General features: G+C 47.0%; 1 protein-coding gene across 4 annotated transcripts in view; it reads left to right on the top strand.

Annotated features, from left to right (window-relative positions):
• prrg2 (proline rich Gla (G-carboxyglutamic acid) 2) overlaps positions 1–12,800 on the top strand; it is a 45,602-nt gene extending 32,802 nt beyond the window's left edge. For 3 of the 4 annotated variants that reach the window (XM_059953929.1, XM_059953932.1, XM_059953930.1), the window contains exon 7: positions 733–2,722. In XM_059953929.1, the coding sequence (XP_059809912.1) occupies positions 733–763 (31 nt within the window). In that variant the 3' untranslated portion in view covers positions 764–2,722. Of the gene's footprint in view, positions 1–732; positions 2,723–12,293 lie in introns of those variants that run through there. The other variant, XR_009508549.1, reaches the window with a different exon arrangement.
• Positions 12,801–15,682: the final 2,882 nt, after the last annotated feature.

A 15,682-nucleotide genomic window follows, 5' to 3' on the forward strand; every position in this document is an offset into this window, starting at 1 on the left:
CATCCACGTGCCTGTTTAAAAAATTTGAACATGCTGTCATGTCTGCTTCCTCCACTACCCCTGACGGTCTGTTCCAGGCCCCCACCACTCCGTGTGCTGGGCCCCACATATACCCCCTTTACATCTTTCTCCTCTCACCTGAATTGCACGTCCTCTGGTGTTGGGCATTTCTACCCTGGCAGAAAGATTCTGGCAACTTTGATGTCTGTATTGTGTCTGCTTCCACTACTCCTCCCGCTTTTAGTGTGTTTAAAAAAAAATTAATTAAACCTTGTCCCATGCATCTCCTTTGAACTTTTCCCCCTCTCAACTTAAAGGCATGCCTGCTCGAACTAGACATTTCCACCCTGAGAAGAAGATTCTCTCTACCCTCTCTCTGCCTCTCATAATTTTATAAGCCTCTCTCAGGTCTCCCCTCAGCCTCCAACACTCCAGAGAAAACAACCCAGGCTTATCCAATCTCTCCGGGTAGCTCGTGCTCTCTAATCCGAGCAGGATCGTGGTGAACCCTGCCCAGTGCCTTCACATCTTTCTTGTAATGGAAGACCAGAACTCCATGCAGTACTCCAAATATTAGGTGCAGCTCAACTTACTAATCTTTTAGTCTTTGAATATGTATGAGAAAGGTTGAGGGTTGGGCTAGATCAGCCATGAGCAAATTGAATGGTGAGGGAGGTTTGAGAGTTCTTCTCCTATTTCCTCGTGCTCTAACCTGTCTTCTCACCTCTCCAGGGGGTCCATGCGGGAGCAACAACCCAGCTGAAACTTGGAATTCCACTGGAACTTTTCCTGAATGTTTTTTTTTACATCCGCTGGAAAAGTCCTGTAACGTGGAGAGGAAAAGGTACCAGAGAGTATTTGAAGAATCACGAGACAAGATTGGGGGAGGGGGGAGGTTGAGGGAAGGGGTGGGAGTTCCTGAAAATGTCTTTGGGATTCCTGGGGTGTGTCCTTTCTCTCGGAGAATCATCGGGATCCAGCAAACCCTTGCGGATTTTCCCCAGTGCAAGCACTTCCAACCTTTGGGTTCTGTGAATAATTATCACTCAAAGCTGAACATTACTGTCCTCTGATTCGATCTTCGATTGAATGATTTTCCCCACTCTTCATGTCGTCGGGGGAAGCACCTGTTAAGGAACATTCGGGTCACGTTTGAGAGCACTCTGCCTGATTTGGGTCGTCTGATGTCTTCCATCGTGGCAAGAGACAACTTAATAGACTCTGGTTCCACCGAGAAACTTTGGAGAGGGGTGGAGGTGGAACAATGGGTGGAGAGGGTATCCTGTGAAACTTTTGTAATGACAGCACCAGTTCGGCAGCAGATAGGTGAGATAAATGAATAGATCGATGGAGAAGTCCTGCACAGAGCTTCCATTGAGCAGGTATTCAGGTGAGAGGGTTGTGTGGGTGGGGGCGTGCCAGTGATGGGAGAGGCTGTGTGCATTTCGCTGCTATTGAGGTGGTGATCCTCCAAACCTCACCGGACGGACCCAACAGTCCACCTCGCCAATACAGGCAATCCCTGGATTATGGCAGGGCTCAGTCCCTGAGAACAGTTTGTACTTCAAAAATTATTCCCATGTCAGACGTCGCAATTGGGCAGATGGGAGAAGGTGTCAGAGATGGTTGTGATGGGTGTCAAATAAGGGGTGCTGGCTTGGCTTTGCTGGGAGGGAGGTCCACTCGGTGCTCCCAGTTCAGGCTCATGTCCCACATCAGTCAATTGTAACCCTGGGACGGCCTGTAACCTTATTGTTCTTAACCCCTATCTAATGTGTGCGTATTTCTGGGAGCTGATCTTCTTTTCTCTGCCTTTTCTGCTCACAATCTCCTCCCTGGGGCAGAAGCCACACCCTTGGAATAGGTGGGAGGGGGGAGGGTTTAACCCCACTAGAGATCCAGGGTGAGGTGTTAATTAGGGGCTGGATTTTTCTTGTAGATTTATACCTGTGTCAATACCTGTTTGAGAAAGAGTTGAATAGGGTGCAAGTCCAACCCAAACCTGTGTCTACCACAGGGCTTCTGTTAAGTCCACGCTTTAACGGGATCATTCCCTGCAGACAGAATTCAAATTGCCAGAATTTCTCTGATGCTGGATTTTAATTCTCAGCCGAGAACCTGTGTTTCAGACACAGTATCAGGATATCCCTGCTTTCCTGTGACCATCCAGTCTATCAGCCAGTGGAAGGAGGAACCTCCTTTACAGATTGTACCAGAAACCACAGCAGCGTGCAACCTCAAGGGTTTCCATGGCATCCGGGCCTTGGCCTGTGACCACACTCATCCCTTCCCAATCGATTCCCACTGATCCTGGGTGCTCGCGTTGAAATGAGGCGGGCGTTGGGTGCTTTTTTCCCCCTAAAAATAGGCTGCAGTTGGATGCAGGAGAAGGGGGAGAGTTGTATGGATAATTGGATAATCATCCAAGTAGGAGGGAAAAATACACTGGGATTTGGTATTGAGGAGGAGGATGAATTATGAGTGGGAAGAGGGGACATTGTGGGTTGGTAATCTCTCTGATTGTTGAGTAAAGGGGGCATTGGGTGTGGTCTGATTTAACAGGACAGTGTCTTGGGAGTGTGGACTCTGTAACTCTGGAAGAGGATTACTTCCTCACAGGATACGATCATACTCCGGTAGACGTCATTCAGTCAAATGCTGACAGGAAGCAGACACTTTGGCCCAACTTGCCGGTCTAATACAAGTTTGTTTATCACGTGTACATGGAAACAGACTGTGAAATATGGTGTTTGCATTAACAACCAGCACACCTGACGGTGTGCTGGGGCAGCTCGCGAGTGTCGCCACACGTTCCAGTACCAACGTAACGCCCACCGTGCTCGGCAAAATGAAACAGAACACAGCAAGCAACAAAACAACAATGGAAAAACAAGCCCCGTTGTGCGCTCTCTCTCCCCCCTCCCCCTCCCTCTCCCCCTCCCCACCCGCAAGCTGGGTCGTCGGCCTCCATCCTCCAGTGGACTTGGACTCTCAGACTTCCAGTGGGGCTTCAACCTGGCTCGTGGACTCACAGAACTTTGCAGACCCAATTCTGACTGCTGCGCCTCGACTTCCGTTGTGACCGCCATGTGCACCTATGCTAGTCTCATTTGCTTGCACTTAAAACCTGACCCAGCAGGAACCTGACCCGGGTGAGGACTTAAATTTTTTCTTCATAGCTAATTCAACCCTGAAGCACTTCAAAGTTCAAAAGTAATTATCAAACTACATATATGTCACCATATACAATCCTGAGATTCCTTTTTTTTTTGGGAAAACTCAATAAATCCTTAGAATAATAACCAGTTGTGGATAAGCATCGGAATAGCCTTGCCCCACCTATGCTGCTACTGATTAAGACCGGAATACAGTGGTACCCCTTCCTTGCCGATCCTGAGATCCAGTACAATCCCGACCTTGGGTACTGTCTATGTGGAGCCCGACGTTCTCCCTGTAAGTACGTGTTTCCCCGGGGAGGTCCAGTTTCCTGCCACATCCCTAAGTCCTGAGGGTCTTTGGTGGGTTGATTGGCTTCTGTAGTTTGTCCTCAGTATTTGTGGATGGGTGGGGAGGGTATAATATCTGGGCAGTTCAAGGGAATGTGGGGAGACCAGTGTAGACACATTCTTGATGGTTGATGCATACTTGGTGGGCCGGTACATGCTGTGTGACTGCCATCCATCCCAGATAGAGTACTCAAGGAGGATTAGCCCATTCTGAGCCACGCCCAGATATTTTAACAGGGCTCGGCATCTATGGAAATGAATAAACAGTCGACGTTTCGGGCTGAGACCCTTCCTCAGGATTCCATAGGTGCTGCCCGGCCTGCTGAGTTCCTCCACCATTCTGAGTGTCCAGCTCTGGATTTCCAGCGTCTGCAGAATTTCGTGTGTTTTGTGTTTCATCGGAACATGCTTTAGACTGGGCTCCCCGCCTGGCATGGGTAATTGTGAACCCCCACCCACACATTCGTACTGTTGTCCCTGGGTTGATGTCAAGTCCCTAAGACAAAGACTGCTTCACAACCTGTTGTTCCCACCTCTGCTGGACAGCTGCCCGATTGGAGTGTTGAGTGGCCCATTATTTGAAGGAAATGAGATCGGGTGTTTCTGAAATAATTTCCCTTAGGGAGGTACAGTGGGTAAAGCCACTGTCCGTGCTCCAGAGACCTGGGTTCAATCTTGACCTCCCGAGTCTGTTGTTCTGTGCGGAATGTGCATGGGGTTTTGTCAGCTGTTCTGGTCAGTTGGCTGCTTCATTGAGGACAGTAAAGTGCATCTAGGGCGGGGGGGGGGAGGGTAAAATCTGTGGAGTTAGGAATTGGGGGAAAGTGGAGAGTATAAAATGAGATCAGTGTAAATCATAGAACATAGAAGATCTACAGTTCATTACAGGCCCATCAGCGCACAATGTTGTGCCGACCATGTAACCAACTCGAGAAACTGCCTGGACTTGCGGTACCGCATAGCCCTCTATTTTTCTAAGCTCCATGTATCTATCTAAGAGTCTCTTAAGAGACCCTATTGTATCTGCCTCCACCACCGTCACCGGCAGTGCATTCCACGCACCCACCACTCTCTGTGTGAAAAACTTACCTCTGACATCCCCCTTATACCTGCTTCCAAGTGCCTTAAAAACTTTGTTTCCTCGTGTTAGCCATTTCAGCCCTGGGGGAAACCTCTGGCTATCCGCACGATCAATAGGAGGTTGGTGATTGGCATGCATGGATTTGATGGGCTGAAGGGTCCAGTTCATTGTTCTCTGACCCTCACTGCCATCGTTGCTGAGAACAGCATTAAACTGGGGGCAGCCACTGAAGCATTTGGGCTCACAATGTAGGAGAACAGAAGCAAGGTGAACTGGGGTCCTCCCCACCTCAAGCCGCCTCCTATAACCACCCCCATCCACACGCACTCCCTCTAAACACCTTATCATTCCAGTATTTGGCAGCAAGGCCTTGACTGGCTTCAGGGAAAGCCGGGTTATAATAAATTTATCATCATCACTATGCCGAATCCTATGACGTGGGTGATCATGGTCTTTCCAAGACCACCATTGTTCTTGGCAAATTTTTTTCTACAAAAGTGGTTTTCCATTGCCTCCTCCTGCACAGTGACTTTACAAGACGGGTGACCCCATCCATTGTCAATACTCTTCAGTGATTACAACGCCAGGAACCATCAGTCGCGGTTGACTCCTGGTTGTCTGGAAGGAGTTTGTGTGTACTCCCCCGACCGCAAAGTCTTCCTCTGGGTGCTCCGGTTTCCCCCCACATTCCAAAGTCACGAGTTCCGTTTAGTGCGCTATAACACGACATGCCGGTGACACTTTCGGACTCCCCCGGCGCAGTTTTTGTAACGCAAGCCATGCACCTCAGTCTTGTGTTTCGATGTACATGAGACAAATAAATCTTTATCTTTAAAATCTTACTGATAATGTCCATCGGACTTTTGAGAGGTGGATAAGGAAGTGCATACAACAGAGTGCGTGACATCTCCACCCATAACTATTGGGGAGGGGGTGGGTGGGTCTCCTCGTTGACGTACCAAGAGCTAAGGACACGAGACCAATGTGACAGCAGTGTTAACTGACCTTCCAGCTGGGGATCGTGTGGGCCAGTCTGATCGGTAGACTCCACAGATGGGTTTCTCGTGGAGCCGCTTTGCTGCATCCCCCACATAAGGTGAACTTTCCCAGTGAATCTCCCCCCTTTCCACCACCCCATTTTAATTCCTATTCCCATTCCGACATACACGAGCAGCAACATTTCATATTCTGTCTGGGTAGCCTCCAACCTGATGGCATTAACATCGATTTATTGAACTTCCAGTAATTTCTCCAGCCTCCCTGGCCTTCTGGTCCTCCTCTCACCCTTTCTTTTCTCACCTTCTCATCATTTCCCTCTGGGTCCCCTCATCGTTCCATTTCACCCTTGGTCCACTCTCCTTTCTTATCAGATTCCTCCTTTATCCTTTTAATTCTTCCACCTATCACCTCCCAGTTTCTTACTTCATCCCCTCCCACCAACCTTCCCCCTCACCTGGTCTCACCTACCACCTGCCAGCTTGTACTCCTTCCCTTCCTTTCCAGTCCTGATGAAGGGTCTTGGCCCGAAACGTCGACTGTTTATTCTCTGGATTTCCAGCATCTCTCGTGTTTGAGGTGATTTTTTTTTTGTGCCTTCAAAGTTGACACTTGGAGAAGAGGAATGGGATTGGGGTGGGGGTGGGGGGAATGGTGGGTGGGGGGGTAAGTGATTGGTGTTGTGTAAAGAAAAACTCCTGTGTTAATCTTTCTCTCAGACAGGGAAATACTGAGTCATTGTGCCTTGTATTGGATGTTAATATTTTACATAGATTAACATAATTATATAATAACTCCATTGTAATAAACTGGCTTGCAATAGAGTTCCTTGTTCCATAGACTCTTTAATAATTATTCCTATTGCAGGCTTTGGGTTAACATGAATGACTTCAATAGGTACATTTAATGTCAGAAAAATGTATACAATATACATCCTGAAATTCTTTTTCTTAGCAAACATCCACAAAAACAGAATGCCCCAAAGAATGAATGCCAGTTAAAACATTAGAACCCCAAAGCCCCCTCCCACGCACAAGCAGCATTAAAAGGCAACGACCCCCCCCCCAAACCCCCACATATGACTTCTGAGCAGATTTTTCAATGAGATCTCCTAATTCCCTCTAGTGATATGAAGACTGCTCGAAAGCAGCAAAATAGAGTCAGTTTACCCCTCTCGGTTGTTCATACTGCTGATGTGAGCAGAAGTTGGTGTGAATTTGGGTTTTACTTGTTCCTGAGGCATCAGCAACAATGCCAGCACTGACTGCCTAGTGGCCCCAGAACTGAGGGGCAGTCGAGGGACATTAGGATGGAAGTCGCTAGGTACATAGATCACGTAAGGGCAGCAGATTTCCTCCCTGGCGTCACATTTCATTGTACAAATAAAAAAAATCCTGCAGTTTCTCGGTCACTGTAATGAAGTTTTTTTTTAATTGAATTTTTAAAAAAATTACTTAAAACTGTTTCGTCATTGCCGTGGTGGGATTCGAATTTGCTCTTCTGGAAAAGTGGTCCAGAATTCTTTTCTGATTCTGTAACTTGCAGGTAACAACGAACTGTGTTTGGTGTGATTCACCCTGTGTGAGGAAAGATGCCGTTAATAATTGTAAACTGTCCTATTGGTTAGGTTAGGGTTAATCGGGTTGTCTGGTGGTTGCTGGGGTGGTGTGACTCGAAGGGCCTACACCGCACTCTGTCGCTAATTAATTAATCTGGAAAGCGTGTAGAACTGATTAACGAGAATGTTGCCAAGACTCGGGGGACTGAGTTATTGGAAGAAGTTTAGCAGGCTGCAACTCCTTGGAGTTTGGAGAATGAGGGGAGACCTTATAGAGTTGAATAAAATCATGAGGTGCATGGGGGGGGGGGGTGAATGCACACACTCCACCCCTCCCCCTCAGAGTTGGGGAATCAAGAAATGGAGGGCATAGGTTTTAAGGTGAGAGGTTATAGGAATTTGAGTGGTGACTTTTCGCACAAAGAGGGTGGTAGGCCAGACGAAATGGTTGAGGTAGGTACATTCGTCATTAGGTCGCATCTGGAATTTCTAGTTGGTGGACGATTTCCCTCCACGCCACTCTGACGTATTGGGAAATCATATTCGTGGCAGGTTACAGCAGTGGCTTGCCTTTGCCTTCTGCCGGGTGAGGTTAAAGAGATCATCGCCTTTTGTAATGGATGACAGGACACCTAAGTGCGTTGTTGTGCTCTTAGCACTCCACCAATGCCTGCTGGGCCTGCCTTCTTGACCATTGGACCATTAATTGGTCTCTTCCGCTCAATCTGCCAGGGCCAGACATCACACGCTGGGATAGACAGATCCCCTACCTCACTGAGGGTCAGAGACCGGTCTGCTACCCTCACCCGGTTTGGCCCGTCTGCCGAGACGGTTTACCGGGGTGTGGCCGGTACAGCTACTTGGAGCCACAGGTGAGAGCTGAGCACCAGGTGGGGACCAAAGGTGGATGAGCTGCCCTGAAAAAGGGCATGGCAGGCCCCCCCACCACCAGAGGTGCTACCCCTCCCTAGACACCCTGTACATTACCAATTTTAAATGATGCCTGGTCAGCCTGTTGTAGGAAGATGGGGTTAAACTGGAAAGAGTGCAGACAAGGTTGTTGCAAGGACAACAGAGTCGAAGAGGGAGAAGTTGGCCAGGCTAGGTCTATATTCCTTGGAACGTAGGGGGATCAGAAAGGATAAGACGAGGGCACACACCACCAGTCCTCATCGAGGGGTCAGAAGTGGAAAGAGTGAGCAGTTCCTGCATGTCAACATCTCTAAGGATCTAGCCTGAGCCCAACATATCGATGCAGTTACAGAAAAGGGAGCTCGGGGAGATTTAGTATATGGCCAAGGCGCTTGCAAATCTCGATAGAGGTAGTGAAGAGCATTCTAACTGGCTGCATCACTGTCTGGAATGGGGTGGGGGGGGGTGGAGGTACTGAACAGGATCAAAATAATCTGCAGAAAGTTGTAAACTCAGTCTGCTCCATCATGGGAATTAACCTCACCAGCATCCAGGACATCTTCAAGGAGCAATGTTCAATAAGGTGCCATACATCATTAAAGACCCCCATCACCCAGGACATGCCCTCCTCTCGTCACTACGATCAGGGAGGAGGTATAGAACCCTGAAGGTACATACTCAACAATTCAAGAACAGCTGCTTCCCCTCTACCATCCGATTTCTGAATGGACATTGAACCCATGAAAACTACCTCTACTTTTTGTTTTGCTTTTTGCACTACTTGTGTATATTTTTTAAGTTAAGTAAGTTGTGAACCCTTTGGAATGACCTGGTTTTCTGCATTAATTAGTCATAAAATGTGGACTGATCTTCATCTAAGTCACAATAGTAGACATATACAATCTGCCTAACCTGATAACACACAATTGTACTTTTCATCAACGCTAAGTACACCATTTAAATAATCACAGTCTAGGTTCCAAAAAAAAAGTTTATGAACCTCTGGGATAATGCCTTCTACAAAAACTATTTAGTCAGGTATTCCAGTTGATGAGATGAGATTGGAGGTGTGAGTTGTAGAGGTGTCCTGCCCTATTTTTAAAAAAAAGTCAGGTTACTGACAGAGCCTGCTCTTCTCAAGAAAGATCTGTTTATGTGCACCATGCCTCAATCAAAACAACTTTCAGAGGACCTTAGAAGGAGAATTGTAGAGATGAATGAAGCTGGAAAAGGCTGCAAAAGCACTTTTAAAGGCCTAAGTGACCATCAGTCCACAGAAAGAGAAATTGTCTACAAATGGAGAAAATTCAGTACAGTTGCTCTCTTCCTAGAGTGGGCATCCTGCAAAGATCACACCAAGAGCACAACGTGCAACGCTGAAGGTGAAAACGAACCCAAAGGTAACAGCAAAAGACCTGCAGAAATCTCTAGAACTTTCTAAAGTCTCTGTTCATGTGTCTGCTATAAGAAAAACACCGAACAAGAATGGTGCTCATGGAAGGACACCGCAGAGGAAACCAATGCTTTCCAAAAAAAAAACTGCTGCACATCTCGAGTTTGCAAAAGACCACCTGGATGTTCCACAACTCTTCTGGGACAATGTTCAGTCGATAAATGAGAGAAAAGTTGAAAGTTCTGGCAGAAAAGCACACTGCTATGTTTGGGAGAAAAAGGGCACTGTACACCAACACCAAAACCTCATTCCAAGTGTGAAGCACGGTGGAAGGAGCATCATGGATTGGGGCTGCTTTGCTGCCTCAGGGCCTGGACAGCTTGCAGTCCTTGAGAGAACAATGAATTTAAAATCATATGAAGACATTTTACAGGAGAATGTCAGGGTAGCGGTCCATCACCTGAAGCTTGGGAGATGCAATATAACAATGATTATAACACAAGAGTAAATCAACAATAGAGTAGGTTAAAAAGGAAACTTATGCTTTGGAATGGCTAAGTCAGAGCCTAGGCCTTAACCCAATTGAGATGCCTGAAGATGGTTGTCCATGAAAAATCTCCCAGAAATATTGATCAACTGAAACAGTTTTGTATGGAGGAATGGTCTAAAATTCGTCCTCATCATTGTGCAAATCTGATCAGCAGCTACAGGAAACATTTAGTGGAGATTATTGCTGCTAACGGAGTTTCTACCAGTTATTAAGTACAAAGGTTCACATACTTTTTCCAGCCTGGACTGTGAATAATTAGACAATGTGTTCAATAAAGACATGAAAAGTACAATTGTTTGTGTGTTATTAGTATAGGCAGATTGTGGTTGTTTATTATTGTGACTTCGATGAAGATCAGACTTTATGAGTACAGAAAACCAGGTATCTACAAGGGCTCACAAACTTTCTCTTGCAACTATATATGCTTCTGTAATGTACAGTTTTTTATTATGTATTGCAATGTACTGCTCTGCAAAACAACAAATTTCACAATATATGCAAATAATTTCAAAGCTGATTCTGAACAGGGATGGCCTTTGAAGAGGCATTGAAAGGTGGGTGGCAAGTCTTTTCCCCAGGGTAGGCACAGGATTGGAGGGCAAAGATTTAAGAAGAGTCGGAGAGGCAGCTACTTCCTTGCAGAGTGTGGGGAGTATGTGGACCGAGCTGCAGAGGAGGTGGTTGTGACAGGTGCAATGGTATCATTTAAGAAACACTTGGACAGGTACATGGAGGGGCAGGTCTTAGAGTGATTATGGACCCAACACTTGAATTTCTGACTGGCAGGGTGGGCATTGTGGATGGTGTGGTGTCAGTGAGCCAAAGTACCTGTAGGCATGCTGCAGCATTACATGGCTCTCTAGCATATGGAGCACATGTGTGTTTCGATGGTTAGTGTGAATCATTTGGGTCAAAGGGCCGGTTTCTGTGCTGTATGGGTCTGAATCAGTGCCTGCACAAAAAGCAATCTGTTAGAAGAGCTCAGAGTTCAGGCAGCATCAGTGGGGGGGAGGGGATGTGGTATTGAAACCCTATACCAAGACAGCATCGACCTGAAATGTTAACGATTCCTTCTCCGCAGATGCTGCTCGACCCGCAGAGCTCCTCCAGCAGATGGTTTGTTACCCCAGATTCCAGCATCTGCTGTCTCTTGTGTTTCCAACTTAAATCGTAATGCCAAAACGTAGCTGGCAGTCAACAGAGGCAGCAGTGGGATTGTTTGGTAGTTCTGTACAGGTATCATGATGTGAAATCTGTGAACATACCCTACGTTTCATGGCGTGGGCAACAGGGTGCTGGACCCTGGACCTCTTCTTCCCCAATCATCAGTGGAATTGCCTCCCACTGATGGGTGAAGTATCTGGATCTGTTGAAGGGGGAGATGTCCCTCTTCTGCAGTGAGTCATTTATAGATTTGATTAAGACAGCACGGAAACAGGCTCAGATTTGCTTATCACATCCACATCAAAACATACATTGAAATGTGCCATTTGTGTAATTGACAAACAAACTAAGGAATGCTGGGGTAGTGCACAAGCATTGCCACACATTCTGGCACCAGCATAGTGTGTACACGATGCTTTGGAGAACAACACTGTGGATGCTATAGAGAGAGAATGCAGAGGAGATTTACAAGGATGTTGCCTGGATTGGAGAGTGTGCCTTATGAGAATAGGCTGAGTGAATTTGGCCTTTTCTCCTTGGAACGACGGAGGATGAGAGGTGACCTGATAAGGTTTATAAGAGGCATTGATCATGTGGATAGCCAGAGGCCTTTTTCCCCAGGGCTGAAATGGCTAATACGAGGGGGCATAGTTTTAAGGTGCTTGGAAGTAGGTATGGGAGGATGTCAGTTGCAAGTTTTTCACACAGAGAGTGGTGGGTGCATGGAATGGGCTGCCGGTGACTGGTGGAGGTGGATACAATAGGGTCTTTTTAAGAGACTCTCAGATAGGTACCTGGAGCTTAGAAAAATAGAGGGCTATGCAGTAGGGAAATTCTAGGCAGTTTCTAGTGTTGGTTATGTGGTTGGCACAACATTGTGGGCAGAAGGGCCAGTAATGTGTGAAGATTTCTATGTATCTAACACAGAACATAACAATAAAACAAGTCTCTCTCTCTCTCTCTCTCTCTCTCTCTCCCCTCTCCCCCTCTCCCCCTCTCCCCCTCTCCCCCTCTCCCCCTCTCCCCCTTTCCCCCTCTCCCCCTCTCCCCCTCTCCCCCTCTCCCCCTCTCCCCCTCTCCCCCTCTCCCCCTCTCCCCCTCTCCCCCTCTCCCCCTCTCCCCCTCAACTTCAGGACAGACTTCCAGTCTTCAAGCTTCAGCTACTGGACTTCCGATCGTCATTCGAGCTGTGATAGTCAGTATCAACCCCCCCCCCCCATACTAGCTGATTAGAGGGACCCTGCTTGGGCTGTTGGAGGTGTACTTTTCCCACGATGCAGCTTCTCTGTCCCTCATCGTACTTATAGATTGGTGTAATACAGTACGGAACCAGACCCTTTGGCCCAGCTCGTCTACACTACTCAACCAGGAGGCCCAAAGTCATGGCAGACACTCAGTGCTTCCTGTTGCCTCACCAGCTCCTTTGGATTGTGGCACCAATAATTGGCCGGGACCAAAGTTCACAGTAAATTTATGATCAAAGTACATGAATCTGTCACCATATACAACCATGAGATTCATTTTCTTGCAGGCATACTTAATAAATCCTAAATAGGGTCAATGGAAGACCCCACCAACTTGGGTATTCAATCAGTGTGCAAGTACAAGAAGAAAGAATGATAAATAAATAAGCAATAAATATGGAAAACATGAGATGAAGAGTCATTGAATGTGAGTCCGTACATCGTAGGAACTTCTCAATGATGGGACAAATGAAGTTAACCCCTTTTGGTTCAAGAGCCTTTTTCTTGAGGGGTAGTAACTGTTCCTGTACCTTCCTCCTGATGGCAGCAGAGAGCATGTTCTGTGTGGTGGGGGTCCCTGATGATGGATGCTGCTTTCCTGCAACAGTGTGTCATGCGGATGTCCTGAGTGGTAGGCAGGGCTTTACCTGTGTTGGACTGGGCTGCAACCACACTTTTTGAAGGATTTTCTGTTCACGGGCATTGTTGTTTCCATACCAGGCTGTGATGCAGTCAGTCAGTCATAGCATAGAGGTCGCCAGTTGGTGTACCAGGGACCCCAAACAGCCATTCCAGGTGGGGCAATATTCCAGCTGTGAGTCTCACCCACAAAACGTTGGAGGGACTCAGCAGGTCAGGTGGCATCTGTGGAAATGAACCAATCGTCAACGTTTCAGGCCGAGACCCTCCATCAGGGTCTTCTGTTGTATCCAGTGCTCCTGTTGTGAACTTGGTGAGACCTGATGCAGATCAGGATCTCCTGATGGTCACCTATTTTAATTCGACTCCCCGTTCTCATGCTGACACATTTCTCCATGGCGCCCTCGACTGCCCCAATGAGGCCAAATTCAGGTCAGAGGAGCAATACCTCATATTCCATCTGCTTGCCTCTAACCTGACAACATGAAATTCAAAGTCTCCATCTTCTGGTCATCTCCCACTCCCTCCTTTCTTTTCTCTTTTTCCAGTCCCCATTCTGGTTACCCTCTCACCTCTTCTCACTTGGCCATCATCTCCCTCTCCTTCCATGCTCCGCTGTCTTCTGTCAGATTCCTTCTTCAACCTTTTACCTCCTCCACCTTTTTAATTCATCCCCCCCCCCCAATCACAGTCCCACCTTCCTCCTCACCTGGTCTCACCTATCACCTGCCAGCTTGTATTCCATCCCCTCTCCCTGCCCCACCCTTATTCTGGCTTCTTCCCCCTTCCTTTCCATTCCTGATTAAGGGTTTTGGCCCTTCCTCACAGATGCTGCCTGATTTAGTGAGTTCCTCCAACATTTTGTGAGTGTGCTGCTCTGGATTTCCAGTATCTGCAGAATCTCTTGTCTTTACCAGTTGGTTTATGACCAATGCTTGGCCCCTGTAGAAAAGACTCCGCAGAGATGCTTAAAATCAGTAAATACTGTCAGCACTCTCTCCTATGTTTTCACATCTTTGCTGATTTGTGACTCCTAGGACTGTTCAAAGCAAATCAATTATCAAAGTACATCTATGTCACCATATACAACCCTGAGATTCATATTGTTGCGGACATTCGCAGTAAATACAAAGAAACACAATAGAATCAATGAAAGACCGCGCACAAGAAGGACAAACAACCAGTGTGCAAAAGACAACAAACTGTGCAAATACAAAAAGAAAATAATAAGGAATAGATATCAAGAACATGAGATGAAGGGTCCTTGAAAATGAATCCATAGGTTGTGAGAACATTTCAGTGTTGTGGTGAGTGAAGTTACCCCTTGGGTTCAAGAGCCAGATGGTTGAGGGGTAATAACTGTTCCTGAACCAGGAGTGTGGGTCCGAAGGCTCCTGTACCTCATTACCAATGGCAGCAGTGAGAAGAGAGAATGGCCTGGATGGTGGGGGACCTTAATGATAGATGCTACTATCCTATGATGGCACTGCTTGTACATGTGCTCAATGGTGGGGAGGGCTTTACCTGTTCTGGACTGGGTCGTTGCCTCTACTTTTTTGTAGACTCGACTCTTCTAGGACATTGGTGTTTCCATGCCAGGCCATGATGCAAACAGTCAATATACTCTCTACCACAGATCTACAGAGGTTTGTCAGAGTTTAGGTGACATGCCGAACCTTCACAAACTTATACGTGAGTAGAGGTGCTGCCATGTACTCTTTGTAATGGAAGTTACATGCAGGGCCAGGACAGGTCCTCTGAAATGATAACACTAAGGAATCTAAAGTTGGGGGTCACCTTCCACTTCTAATCCCCCGGCTCACGGACCTCCGGTTTTCTTCTACTGAAGGCAATAATCAGCTCCTTGGTCTTGCTGACATTGAGTGAGAGGTTATAGTTGTGGCACCGCTCAGCCAGGTTTTCAACCTCCATCCTAGTTGATTTCTCACCATCTTTGAATTGGCCAATGACAGTGGTGTCGTCAGCAAACTTAAATGTGACATTGGAACTGTGTTTAGCCTCACAGTCATAAGTGTAAAGTGAGTAGAATAGGGGACAAAGTACATAGCTTTGTGATGCACCTGCGCTGATGGAGATTGTGGAGGAGATGTTGTTGCCAATCTGAATAGACTGAGGTCTGCAAGCGAGGAAATCTGGGATCCAGTTGCATAGGGAGGCATTGAGGCCAAGGTCATGGAGCTTATTGATTAGTTTTGAGGGGATGATAGTATTGAATGCTGAGCTGTAGCTAATGAAGAGTATCCTGATGTATGCACCTTCAGTGCCCAGATGATCCAAGATTGAGTGACGAGCCAATGAAATGGCATCTGCTGTTGACCTGTTGTGACAGTAGGCAAGCTGGAGCAGATCCCAAGTCACTTCTCAGGCAGGAGTTGATAATGTTTCATCACCAACCTCTCAAAGCACTTCATCACAGTGGATGTAAATGCTACTAGACAGTAACTATTGAGGCAGGTTACCACGTTCTTCTTAGTCACCAGTATAACTGAAGCTTGCTGGGAGAAGGTGGGTACCTCAGACTGCCAAAGCAAGAGGTTAAAAATATCGGTGAATGCTCCAGCCAGTTGATCAGCACAGGTCTTTAACACTCAGCCAGATACCCCATTTGGGCCAGATGC

The sequence above is a fragment of the Hypanus sabinus genome, chromosome 29 (assembly GCF_030144855.1).
Source record: "Hypanus sabinus isolate sHypSab1 chromosome 29, sHypSab1.hap1, whole genome shotgun sequence".
Taxonomy (NCBI): domain Eukaryota; kingdom Metazoa; phylum Chordata; class Chondrichthyes; order Myliobatiformes; family Dasyatidae; genus Hypanus; species Hypanus sabinus.